Here is a 14,599-nt window from a genome sequence, read left to right as displayed (position 1 = left end):
CATATTAAGTTCACCATTTTGAATTTTTTATTTTTGACTTCAGATTCAAACCATTAACAATTTACTTCATAAGCCATGTTTCATAAAAATTGAGTAAGAAGTTTATAAAATAAAAAGGGCTAACCACAAATGGGTCGTCGGTTCACAAAAGGTTATTGCACGTTCTTTTCATGACATATATACTCTCTTAATATGCAGACTATTCCTGACTGGTATTCAGTCGCTCCGTCGCCAAGTTTTTTCGTCATTTCTGTTTAATTGCACGAGGAATGAGAACAGCAACGTCACGATGTGACGACGGAGCTATCCAGCATTCACGGCATTATCTTTAAAAGCATTCTTTTTTACTCTATTTTTCCAGTCTCTGACAATCTTTTTTCTGTTTCAACTATATACTACTTTCTCGTAGCAAATAAACGGCGAATCAAAGAAAGTATTTATTGACACAATTTTTCTTGAATTAAACTTATTACTTAATTATAATAACTTATTAATTATTAACTCTGAGTATCATCACACAATTTATTACTATGCAGTAAAGAATTTGCAAAAACAACTATCGAAATTTGTTTTTGTTCTGAAAGGGAGTTAAGAGTTTAAAATTTTTTGTTAAATCTTGTATTACATTTATAGCAAATATATTATCAATTTACAATCGATCATTCACTATTTAAATATTAATAATTAATGAAATAAATCTAAATAAATATTTCTATTAGTCATACACATACTTAATATCATTAATTATGTTTATAAAAATTTATGGAGGTATAAAAAGGAAAAAATTGCTACAAAAACGTTCAATTTATGTATGAAATTTATCTACGTCATTTGTATTTTTGGAGTATGTGGTCTCATCATTTTTTTGCGAAAGAAGTATATGAAAATACATTTCGTTCCTCTCGTTGTTTCGAGAATTCGTCTGCATATCATCCGTCCGCGTTAAATTACATTTCTCGGGAGCGTTGTCTGAATAGTATATAGTTTTTCTGCATCCTAAATATTCTTTGTTTAATATCGCTATTTGTGTATAGCTACATTCGATACGTCTCTTCACATTTCTCAAATTGAAAATGGGTTTACATTATAATATAATTATTATTTCAATGTTACAACTTTATTATTTCATCAGAATGCTCATACAGATTCATATAATTTATTACAATTATTTTATATAAAAAGATATAATCAAAAATAGATATTTTCTTTGTTTATAAATTACATAATTAATTATTTCTTATATAATTATTTTCGGATCATAATATTGTATATCCTATATATAATATCATAAATTTTATTTCGAAAACGTTTTTCATTCGATTATTATTTTATAAGTTTCCAGCTAAGGATTTTGTAATAACTTCTTTGTAATGTTTTAAAATGCTTATTAGCATTATTATTAAATTGATGATCAATGAATTTGTGATAGTTTATAATTTTAAGTCCAACAAACCAAATTTGCGGATATTTTATTATAAAGTTAAAAAATATAACAATAATTGTATTAGGATTCTCGAATTTTAAACAATCCAAAAGATAAATATATATAGATATGCATCAAAATCCGGACAAATCGAACAATTTCTTTAAACAAAATGTTTTTAATGAAAAATTAAATATTATAAAAAATCCTTTTACATGGCACTTAAGAGATCCCTGTAGAGCACAATTATTCGATATATTCCTCATTAGCTTGAACGGCCTCTCATCTGAAGTGTTCACACGCTGTAATATAGTGCTGTCCATGCCAACGAATGCTGCCTCAATAGCGGTCCTTAATGACATTACATTGGGATGCCGAGTTGCTTGTTTATGACCCTTTCAACTATGCTTCATACATAATAGTCCAAGGGATTTAAATCTGGATGTTGGGAGGCCAGAATGAGAGCCGAGGAGAGCAATTCGGTCCTGGTAGCCTCAAAGAGCATCTATCGTATCTTTAATGTGTACGATTTGTACCGAAGATCCTCCTTGGCAATTCGACGCATTGTTGGTTCGCTTACACCAACATTTGATGCTAATTTTTGCAACGATTTTTGCCCTGGGTCATCCAAAATCAGCGCTTGAGCTCTTTCAATGACTGCGGGAGTCCTCGCGGTGCGTTCTTTCGAGTGACTCTTCCTCGCTGACATACTGGAACCTTGATTGGACTGTTCTAAAGCCATATATTTTGCCACAACGTCATAAACGGTTGATTTCGGGTATCCAAAGAACTGAATTAATTCCGTTGCTGAGCGCTCAGCGCGAAGGCCTTCGATGATCGCTGCTCTTCGATTATATTCCGCACTTGGTTTCAACATCGCGACCATTTTAAGAATATGATTGTTTACTAGAAGCATTAGGCTTTCTCAGACGTCAACAACAATCTCTGGCGGAGGCACAATATAGCGGAAAATTTAAATTGAAAATTGGATTTTGGTGACACACTCTGTAGTAGACTAATGAGAGTCAGCAATGATAAACGGCGCAATTATTTAGTGAACAATCATTAATCAGATATTAGATTGATGTCTTTATTTTGAACGTTTCGACTCTCTTTGGAGTCCTCTTCAGCAAGAATGATGCAAGTATAATTAGCTCACATGTCCATAAGTCACTTGCAAATTGACAAAGTTGCAACGTTAATTTGATATTTTTTTTTTAAATAAATATTATTAGAGTGATATATGCGTAAACAATTTAAATGACTTATCATCACGGAACATGAAGCATTGCACTGAAGCTTTATTGAACATGTTAAAATTTAAAAAGTAGAAATGTTAAAATCAAATATAGAAATTACACATTTTTAGAACACACGTCCGTGTACGACGTGTCGCTCAGATAAGAACTATTCTCCAAGTAAAAGGTCATACAGTAAATATTAAGACAAATTTGCAATTATGAAGAACAAATATATATTGTAAGAACACATATATATTGTTATTAAGTCAAATCGATAAGAACTGCAATAAATTATTGTATAGTAAAAACTGTTAACCAAAATCATTAGAATTGTAAAATAAAGAATTACATAATAAAAAGAAAAAAAAGAAAAAATTCAATATAAAACATATTTCGTTAAAATTGTTACATTTTTGTCAACTAATGAAACTTTTGTGAAATTAAATTAATAAACTATAAATCTAAAAAAATTAGATAAGTCAAGCAAAATTTTCAAGCATCGCTGCAAAGATATATGTCAATTAAGACTATTCTTTTGCATGTGTACCATTTCCGAAATCCATCTTTCATTCAAAAATTTCTTCTTATCTAAAATTTGAACGTTCTTTCATGATCAAAGTCATGTGAAAATTCAATACGATGTTCAGTAACTACAGAGTGAGTGTCAGTGTTTGAATTTATATGTCTATGATGTTCAGATATTCTGCTGGAAAGTTTTCTGCATGTTTGTCCCACATAAGATGCATCGCAATTTTTACAATAAATCTTATAGACTACATTTTTATTATCAAATTTTGGAAGAGCGTTTTTTTATGAATCTATTTAATTTGTTATCGTTGAAAAACGTTAATTTTATGTATCTTAATAAATCAACGAAAATTTCCCTGACGTAGAATCAATATATCGTAACAAAAACCAAGATACACGATCACTAACCGTATCGTCGTTTAGAACATTATTACTAAAAAATTTTTTGTTAAACAATATTTTAGACGACTATTGATTATATCAAAAATAAATTCTGCCGGATAGTCATTATTTAGTAATATACAAATAATGAACTTAATATTGTTATAGTGAAATTTTTGAATCCGAAAGTAACATAGCTCTGTCCAACATACCCATTATGATATCTTTTTTATGAGAAATAGGATGTGACGATAAATAGTTCAAGTATCGTCCTGAGAATGTTGATTTGTGATGCAATCTAACTCTAAACAGTTATTGTTGTTAATAATGATTACATCTAAGAAATTAATATTATTGCCTCCTATTTCCAAGACGAATTGCAATCTTGGATGAAATAAATTAAAGATTGTCAAAATAAAATCAATCATATCAGAAGGGATAACCATCACGATATCATCAACATATCTGAAATAAAAGAGCAATTGAAAGCCTAACATTGCTATTGCTTTAATCTCTGAGTCTTGCATGACTAAATCTCCTATTATAGCCTAAAATATTACACCTTTCAATCTATATGAGGAAAGAGGAAATCATTCTCTCGAGAAAAATAAAATGAATGTTGTAAAAGAATAAAAGAAGAATTTATAATGATACATCTTCGATTTATTATCATGTATTGAATAATCAGCCGAATCAGATTGGTATTAGTGCTTCGGATTTCCAAGATACTCAATATTAGTTGTCTATCTACAGTAATTCTTGTCGTTCCAACAATCATTTTAACATTAAAATAAATTCTATTGAATTTATTGAAACAACATCAAAGTCTTCATTTTTTAACATTAAAACATTAGTTCAAATTTATCTGGCTTTACAATTCCTAAAAAAATTCAATATCTGTTACAATTAGGGGAAAATTTCGTATTACCTTCGTTTAATAAAAAAAGAACATTATTTATTAAAATTTATTAAAAATATAGAAAATAGTTTTAAAAACATTAAACCTAATAATATTTTAAGTATTATTATTTAAGGAATTGTACTTATATTGAAAAATTATTTATCGTCCTTTATTCAAAATAATCTGTAAACGATTAATTCAACTAGTACACAAAACAATTTTTCACTAATAATTCAGACATTATTTTCACGAAGGCAGATAAGAGAAATATCACTATGGTTTTAAATAATGGCTCTAAACAAAAAGACTTACATTTCGAAAATCAAAAAAATTTGATGATTCGGACATTTATACCAAAGTCATAAAAAACCCTATCAATATTCTCACAAAAAAGTCCACTATTACCACATATTGAAAAAATAAAAATTACATTTCAAATAGTATTTCAATAATACAAAAAATATGTAGTGAAAGTAACTCTCGTGCATATGCACTTCCAAAAGTGCATAAACCTAATTGTCTCTTTAGATCATAATATTTTCAATTGACAGTCCTCTATATTCTTTGGCTTCATTTTTACACGACATTATTTCTGAAAAATCCCCTAAATCTTTCAGTAAAATCGAAAACAGTTTTCATCTTGCACAGAAGTTAAGAGAGCGGTTGGAAACTAATTATTCTTTAATTTCTCTTGACGTCGTCTCTCTATTTATTAACATTCCATTAGATTTGGCGATTGAGAGTGAGATGGAATTATATAAAAAAATCAACTATTCCGGAAAAGAATTTTTTATAGCATTAGAATTAGTACTTAACTCAATTTTAATGGTATTTCATTTTTAATGGTGAGATGTACAAACAAAAATTTAACACACCAATGGGAACATTCTTGTCTCCTATTATAGCAGATTTAATCATGCAAGACTTAGAGAAATTATTAAAGTAATAGCAATGTTAGGTTTTCAATTGCTTTTACTTCAGATATGTTGATGATATCGTGATGGCCCGTCTGATTGATTTTATTTTGACAACCTTTAATTCATTCCATTCGAGATTGCAATTCACCTTGGAAATAGGAGGCAATAGTTTAATTTCTCAGATGTAAAAATTATTAATAACAATAACTATTTAGAATTAAATAATATCACAAACCAACATTCTCAGGATTTGAACTATTTATCGTCACATCCTATTTCTCATAAAAAAGATAATGGATCATAATGGATATGTTGAACAGAGCTGTTACTCTCAGATCCAAAATTTCATTATAGCAATATTAAGTTCATTATTTGTACATTACTAAATAATGACTATCCGGTAGAATTTGTTTTTGACACGATCAATAGTCGTCTAAAATATTGGTTTAACAAAAAATTTTTTAGTAATAATATCCCAAATGACGTTAGTGATCGTATATCTTGATTTCTGTTATCATATATTGATTCTATGTCAGAGAAATTTTCGTCGATTTGTGACAAAGACACCAACATAAAATTAGCGTTTTTCAGCGATAACAAATTAAATAGATTTATAAAAGTACAAAAGGACGCTCTCCCAAAATTTGATAATAAAAATATAGTCTATAAGATTTGTTGTAAAGATTGCGATGCATCTTATGTGGGACAAACATGTAGGAAACTTTCCAGCAGAATATCTGAACATCGTAGACATAAATTCGTAGATATAAATTGGAACACTCACTCTGTAAACTGAATATCATATTGAATTTTCACATGACTTTGATTTGGAAGAACGTCCAAATTTTAGATAAGGAGAAATTTTTGAATGAAAGATTGATTTCGGAAATGGCACACATGCAAAAGAATAGTCTTAATTTACATTCACATGCAGAAGGACTACATCATACCGAGGCAGCGATGCTTGAAAATTTCTCTTGACTTATGTAGTAATTTTTTTAGATTTATAGTTTATTAATTTAATTTGACAAAAGTTTTAATTTAAATGTTAAGAATATTACCAAGATCTGTTTTGATCAAAAATAGGAAATCTTTTTTATTTGATTTATTTTAAATTTTACTTATAATTTTATATTTTATTTCTATCGTTATTGTTGAAACAATAAACACATGTAATTTTCCAAAATTGTTACTTGTATCTGTTCTAGAGAGATTTATTTATTTTTACATTGTTTTCATCATAAATATTGATATAAATTGTTGATACTTGAGGATACATAAATATATATATTTATTCATATTTTATCTTAAAAAATAAATATATATATTCATATTTTCTACATTTTACAAAAGTATCATGAGAATCGGGAAGAAATGGGCCGTCCATATAATAAAATCAGTATCGCGACGCAACATAGAATGCAAACAGGTTGGCTCTTCGTGCAATACGATTGTATCTATCTCCGCTTCGACCGGTTGTCTCCACCTGTTATTCTTCTCTGCTCTTCAATTATTCATTCGAGGACGACGTGGAATAATATTTAACGGTAGTATTCGAGCGTGTATAATGTGTTTGTGTGTCCGTCTAACGGATATGTTTACGCGAATGGTTCTAATCCCACATTATCATGCGCGACAAGAGTGCCATGAAACATTGAATCCTCGTAGTCCTCACAACGTCATTCGGAATAATCGATGCACTACGAGGACTCGGCCTGTCATGTGAGTACATACGGCTGAAATGTTTTAAAAAGTTTACAATTTATGTGATGTAATAAATTACGACAAACACTGTTGCAATTTAAAGGACAAATCTCAGTAAATATATTAGACACTCAGCAAAACGACCGTCTATTTTCGGACGACTGAATTTTTTGTGAACATTTATTGTTTTCGAGATTATTGTATATAAATCTTTTTATTTTCACTCTTCCTCCATATTTCTCTCTTGAGTAATACATTTTTTGGGATTTATAACATCAATAGAAAGTTACCATCAAATTTGCAGAAAAAGGTTGAATTTTGCGACAGCTCTAGGATAGCCCAAGGGCCATGTTAAAATTCGCTTAACTTTCAGAATAAAAAGCAAGAGATGCTCAGAATTTTCGAACGACTAGTTGATTTTATCGCGTTCGATTGACTGTGACGTTTTAAGAGAAACTGCAGTTAGAGAAGAATAAAGTTGTCTTCTTCCTGCATTTAGGATTTATGCCGTTTTTTCGTAATTCTTTATCTATTCTGCAGTTCTATGTTCATCTTACTTTCTTTCTAGTTTTATTTATCATGGCTCCATCGTTTTGGACGTTATGTTTTCTAGGACAATGCAATTGATCGATGAACGTGGTGATTTCCGGGATACTAGGCAAAAGCGAACAGACTTTTCACGACTTCACTGATTCAATATTTACTCACGAAATTGAAGATGGACTGATTGGAAGCTACATTATCTACTTTCCTACGATTGTAAACTTTGCTTTCGTGCCGCGTTCATCATACTAATCGACTTTAACAAATAATTAATTTTAAAAAATCTGTATGTACGAAGACAAACATTACAGAAAAATTTTTATGATGAGAAAATGGAACACAATCTGAATAATTCACAGAGATTTTAGATTTTTGTTTCTAATGTATTCATGCTTAAAAAATTATGGTTATTTGTAAAATTTTATTTTAATTAAGTACTATACAAATTCACATTTTTACAATATTTTTCCACATGTTTATTTATTTTTTCTACTGCAATTTATTATATATTACTTATTATTTTTTCATTGATTGTACATTATCGTATTAATTTAATCCTAATCTATTATCGGATTTATTTGACCCGAAATGTAATTTATCATATTTTAAAAAAATAGTTCTTTGATAACGTTTATTAAAAAGAATTTTTTTCTGTCAAAATTTTTTATTTTTTTAATCACATTAATTCGAACTATATGATCGTATAATAAATTTGAACAGATCGGTAAAGTTAATAATCAACCATTCACACACACATCCATTTATAAAGTATATCTCTATCTTCGATTGTATTTAAATTTTTCAAACGCAAATGACTGTGTTGTAATTGATAATTATCTATGCTCTAGATAGGTGCAAGTTTCATCTCATTGTGAAGATCGCGAGGAACTCATGTTTGCTAGATTTCATTAATTTAAAGGAATCGTTCGATTTTATTCTTCTTTGACATGAAGTTACAAGCTATTCCTTTTAATGTGACAACTCTATTCACCAAGGTGAAAAGGAACCGAATCAAGAAGAGGTGCTATCCAAATTCACCTCTTTATAAAGTCATTTGGCCAATGATATACACCATGCGAATATTCGGTTTCGCTCCTTACAACTTCTCACAATATCGATGGACATCATCGAATATCAGTCTACTCTTCACGGTGATCGTCGCTATTGTTTACAGTTGTTTATCATACGAGGTATTTACCAAGTTTCTAAATGTCAAAAGAGAAACCTTGACCATTGGAGGAACAGAGAATACAAAGGTCAGTAGAAATTAGTTGAGATAGAGCAAAAAATTATTTGCTATAGGAATGTACACTTAATTTTTTGACATATATATATTATCATAGACGTAAATAAACAATTTATTTATTTAAATCCTTTGAGGCTAGAAAATCTGTTTGTATATTAAATTTATCATTAATTTGATCTTCCAACAAATCTAATTAGTACTTAAATTTTCTTCTTTTTCTTTTTCTATGGCGCAATGAGCCTAAAGTCTTTGGCCAATAACTTTAAATTTCTAAATTAATGAAACATGAAGGCAATGATTGATGATGAGAAAATAAATTGTTTAGGTGATCATCAACTACAGCGTAGTGATGTATGAGTTGGGTTTAACGGCATTCACGAGACGCAGTTTTATCAGGATTTGGAATGCGTTGCAAGATTTCGATGAGAATATGAGACGTTTAAGTTATCCTCGCAAAGAGACAAGGACTACGATTATTGCGTGGTTCCTTGTAATTATGATCACGATTATCTGGATAATTGTTAATCATATCGGAATGTACGCCTTTTTAGAAACATGGACTAGTAATATGAAATACATGATTCCCTACATTGGTACGTCGATAGCTATCTACAAGTTCGTGGCGATAACTATTTTTCTAGGTCAGCGATTTGGTCACCTTAATTCGGTTGCAATACAAAATCTACCATCGATATCGGGATACACTAAAACAATCATTAGCAAGAAGGTTTCATTTAATTTTCTTAAAAAATAACATAATTATGATACAATATAATATAAAAGTAACAAAATATAATGCAGAATTTTATAGATATATACATACATATATAAAATTTATTTCATTTAAATTAAAAACTAGATGCTTAAATAATAGATTTTTATATCAGTGTTAGTTGATAGTAAACAAATTATGACAGTTTTATTTGTTTGTAAAAGATAATCCTGAGTCTACATAACGATTTGATGGTCGCCGCCGAAAGTTTAGAGTCGCTGTATTCGTTGTCATTGCTCTTCTGGCTTTGCAATTTGTGCCTGCACACCGTCAGCAACATATATTTTATAATCGAATGGATGATTGTGAAGAAGTGGGATGTGCAATCATGGCCGCTAGTCCTCTGCATGTGCACTTGGTTACTGGCATTTCTCTTCCAGCTGTTACTACTTCTTATCGCTTGTCACTTCGCTTCGTCCCAAGTAAAACTTTTCTGCAGATGCAGTAAAATATCCTTTTATACTTAGATAATAAAGAATGTCAAGATGACAATGCAAAAATGTGATGAGAATCACACGTGCAAACTTTGGACAATTCTGCATGAAATAATGATCGATGTGTATGCAAATATTATAAATAGATATAAATAGATATATTTTTTAAATCTAAAAAGTAATATTTAAATGGAAATAAAATATATTTTTAATAGAGAATTTGAGAACGTGATTTGTTTCAGGCCAATTGCCTAGGTCCAATTCTGATCGAATGGCAAGTAAGACTGATGAAAAAAGAAAATGAAGTAAGTAGATAAATTGTTTGACATATTTCATTCTTTTATTTATACATTTTCTTCAATAGATATCAAATTCAATCTTTTGTTCAACAAATGAAATTTTTCTTTGTTCTAACGATTCCATCTATTTTCATAAAATTTCTTTTGAGACTTTATTTTTATTGTATTTATGTACATACAGCAATCATTTTGATATGACTGCAATCTGCATAAAAACTTTTCTTTGAATGCAGGACTACGTCGAATATTTATTGGAATTTTTAAACCGAAAGCTCAAGTTTTCCGCTGGCGGATGTTTTCACGTAAACTTGCCGTTATTGCGTTCGGTACGTAAGAAATCAAAGTGATGCAAAACATTTTAATTAAAATGTAAAAAAAATATTTTTCAAGCTATAATGCATATACTATAGCTTAATATTTGTACCAGACTAAATATATTATTATAGGTTCGAGATTGACATTAAATTTAACTAATCAAACAAAGCAAAATTCACTAAATCGGATATTTTATTTCTTCTGATTAATTAAATTTAATCTCAGTCTCAATCACTCGTCTAATACGAATATAAGAGATATTTAAATAATATTTGTAGTTATATCTTTTATTGTAGACTATACATAAGAATTTTGATGGATTATATCACGAATATTCCACTTTCTGTACACAAGAACAATCGCAAGTATATATATATAGAGCGATTAATTTCATGATCCAAATTTCAATTTTAGCCAAAAGTTTAATGCCTACGTGCTTATGTACAAAAACGTAATACGTTGAAAGATTAAAAGGATTAATAATGAAGTTTCATGGTATTAAGACTTTATTTTTTTCTCTTTCGTTTTTTCTCATGTAGATATTATGAGTAAACGTAATCATCGCGTCAAGATTCAAAATTGCTGAATTATCTAGATGATTTCATTGAAAATTAAACACGTTTCTCACTACGAGATTATTACGGCAACTTACGATAATACGACTTAAAGGAGAACGTGCGTTTATGTATTTTCCACGTCGCGTTACAGTTTAATTGAGATAATAATTAAAAACGTTTATCACACAGATATGATATCTATTTCCATGCGAAAGTATAAATAACATAACAGTCATATCAAAACGCGAAATAAAAATAAAAAACGTTTGGCTTCATATCGAAATATAAATAAAACATAGACGTAATATGGTTTTAAATTGAAACGTCATGTAAATGTATATAAAATAATAACTACATCTCGTAGCGTATATAAATATTTTCATATTAATTGCTATGTACGGTATTTTCGGAAATGATTACGTGGAATATTTATCAACATGAGTTTTAAATAAATACCAGTTATATTTCATTTTTATCAATCAATAAACTAAAAATAAATGCCACAAAGGATCAATATATCAACATAAATAGTTTCATTTTAAACTTTTCTGTAATACGTGACAAAGGTAAAGCTTAATTAGTCTTAATGGAGGTCTTAACTTAGTATATCCAAAGGAATTCGGAACGTTGTAAACACCAATGTAAATGTGCTCGTAAATCGCGTAGTCAGAAACACGCCCTTCAATTTCATGATTCCTGTAAACTGAATAGAGCTCGTGTGTGCTCAAGTCGGTTGCCATTTGAAATTGGTACTTGTGTGAGATTTTACTAGTAGTGTAATTGTATGAGTACGTAACTTTGAGAGCACATGACTCCAAGCTACGATAGTAGCTTTCTGTTTAACGCGAAATTCTGTTTAACTTCGATTTTCTTACAGGAAATTATCTCTGAATCGATGGTACTCTGTAGATTTAGGTCGCAATTATGTAGCGTATTCATAGAGGTTCTGTATACATATTTCAGAAATGTCAATAATTAAGGATAATTAACAACTTATGTTTTAGATATTGTGTTTTACAAATTTTTATTTTAGATATTGTTATTTTTGTATTAATAAGATATTTTGTATTTTAATTATAAAAGGAAGGATTACAGCTTCAAGTATTGCAATTGTATAACTCTATATTAATTTCTAAATAGCGTTATAATAGAGTTATAGTTTGTACGATTGTATAGTATTATAATTTATATGATTCTGTTTTATTTATTCACATACATCGAATTCCTATTCCGAATTTTATTCGGATATTGGAAAATCATTATGTGATCGATATTGTTTTCAGATTGTTTCACTGATGACTACATATCTGGTTATACTACTGCAACTTAAATGAGAGTGCGATAAAAATGAAGAAAATCATATATCTTCGTATCTCATAAGATCTTCGTATCTCAACTATAAATTTTTAATGTATGTTCTCTCTTTATTAAATCGATGTATATAAAAGAGATTTATCCTTTGAATCAATCTTTCAAATAAAATAAACTGGTTGTTGGTTATCCTATCGAAAGTTTTAACATAAACATATAAACAAAATTGAAGGTTTCTTTCCATTTAGTCTAGCTAGATTTCTCTATGTAAAAATTAGCAAACTTATAGAAACTCAAAAGACATAGTGACTTTTCAAAAATAAAGATTTTAGTTTTAAAAGCTTTTATTTAATTAAAAGTTCGTTTATTTTTAATGAATATAGTTGCTTGAATTTGAAGATCATAGCAAATACATATTTATTCTAACCTAATTGATAACATCAACCATTTGTTTAATTTTACAATAAAATAGATTTTATAAATGCAAAAATATACCACATTTTTTCCGTGCATAATTAAAAATCAGAAATTTCTTTGCGCTATAACATACTGATTAACTTTCATTCACAATAAAAATTTAAAAAATTACGTTCGATTAATTTTTAATTTTCAAATTGATTAATTTTTCTATTGATTCTTTATAAATCTTCAGATGCTCGCTCCTTTCGTTTGACTACATCCGCTTGAAACTACTTTCGCTTTACTCAGTGGTAGAACGAAGATGCGATAGTGGGGTTGCGCGCAACAGCATTTGCATACGAATTGTTCTCGTCACTGATTAACCCCTTTTAGATTTAATACTCAAAAGAAGCTACGTTTCCCGAAACACGTGTGAAGAGAATTTTTTAAATGATTGTATCAAGATTAGAATATGATCAGTTGGATTTTAAAGAATTCATTAATTAAATTATAATGTGAAAATTTTCTTGATAAAATAAGAATATATAATTACATACGAATAACATAAATAATTTTTGGATAAATTATTTTTTACTAATGAGATCCTTTTTTCTTTCAAATCAAATTTTTATCATACTGTACATATATAGTCATTATACATATACATAAAGCTATGCTATCGGTTACTTTCATTGCATGTTATAACGTCACGTCCCAAGCTGACGCGAAGAAAATTATCAATATTTCATAAATTGCAAAATACTATAGCGAAGAATTGCGTGAGCTTCGCCTCAAGCAAATTAATCTTGCATGCGCAATTTATAATTGATTTACTCATTAATCGAAAAAACTGCTTAATATAACGCATGATTGATGATGATGACAGTAATTTAAGGTTTGAAAACGTATAAACATAAAATGTTACAAAATTATCTCTTATAAATTATAAATAAAAGATGGACAGATAACGAGAAAAAATATTTAACAAAAAATATAATTATATATATAAATAAATTATATTTTGAAATTATAATTATATATTACATTTCAAATATATTTATATACGTATTTAATAGCTGATTGAGTATTTTATATTTTATTTTACATAATTCACATATAAATCTTGTTTTTTATAGATGTTCTTTTCAAACAAAAAATATTGAACTATACCGAAGTACAATTATTATAAATGCAGTTGGTTATGCAATTAACAAAGTTCTGTAAAATACAAATTTTAGTCATGTTATAAAAACACAATATCTGTTTTCTACAAAACTTTTTTTACTGTAATCAAGGATCGTCCATAACGCTTGAAGAATTTTCAGAGTTAGCTTAAGCATACTAAAATTTCTGCATGTTAGAATGTTAAAAAAAAAGTTCTAAAAAATATTCCCATATAGTTTCTTGATTTATAAATATATTTAATAATAATTTTTTTGAAAATTCGGAAATCAAACATTAAAGTAATTCATCGATTTTTTTCAAAATTAAATAATGTAATTTTAATAAATATCAATAAATTTTCTTACAAAACATTTAATAAAAATTAATCACACATTTGTACTTTTAAATATACTTTTTAAATATATATATATATATATATATATATATATATATATATTCTATTA

At 28.4% G+C, this 14,599-nt stretch overlaps 1 protein-coding gene across 1 annotated transcript; it reads left to right on the top strand.

The window, feature by feature from the left end:
- The first annotated feature begins 8,585 nt into the window (after nucleotides 1-8,585).
- On the top strand, nucleotides 8,586-12,595 carry LOC105619936. The gene is made up of 6 exons (XM_012201450.1): nucleotides 8,586-8,894; nucleotides 9,210-9,611; nucleotides 9,821-10,078; nucleotides 10,333-10,395; nucleotides 10,623-10,715; nucleotides 12,545-12,595. The coding sequence occupies exons 1-6, from the start codon at nucleotides 8,586-8,588 to the stop codon at nucleotides 12,593-12,595; spliced, it is 1,176 nt and encodes a 391-aa protein (XP_012056840.1).
- The last annotated feature ends 2,004 nt before the right edge of the window (nucleotides 12,596-14,599 follow it).

Source organism: Atta cephalotes (assembly GCF_000143395.1).
Source record: "Atta cephalotes unplaced genomic scaffold scaffold00023, whole genome shotgun sequence".
In the NCBI taxonomy this organism is placed as follows: Eukaryota; Metazoa; Arthropoda; class Insecta; order Hymenoptera; family Formicidae; genus Atta; species Atta cephalotes.
This window is presented reverse-complemented; position numbering and strand designations above follow the sequence as displayed.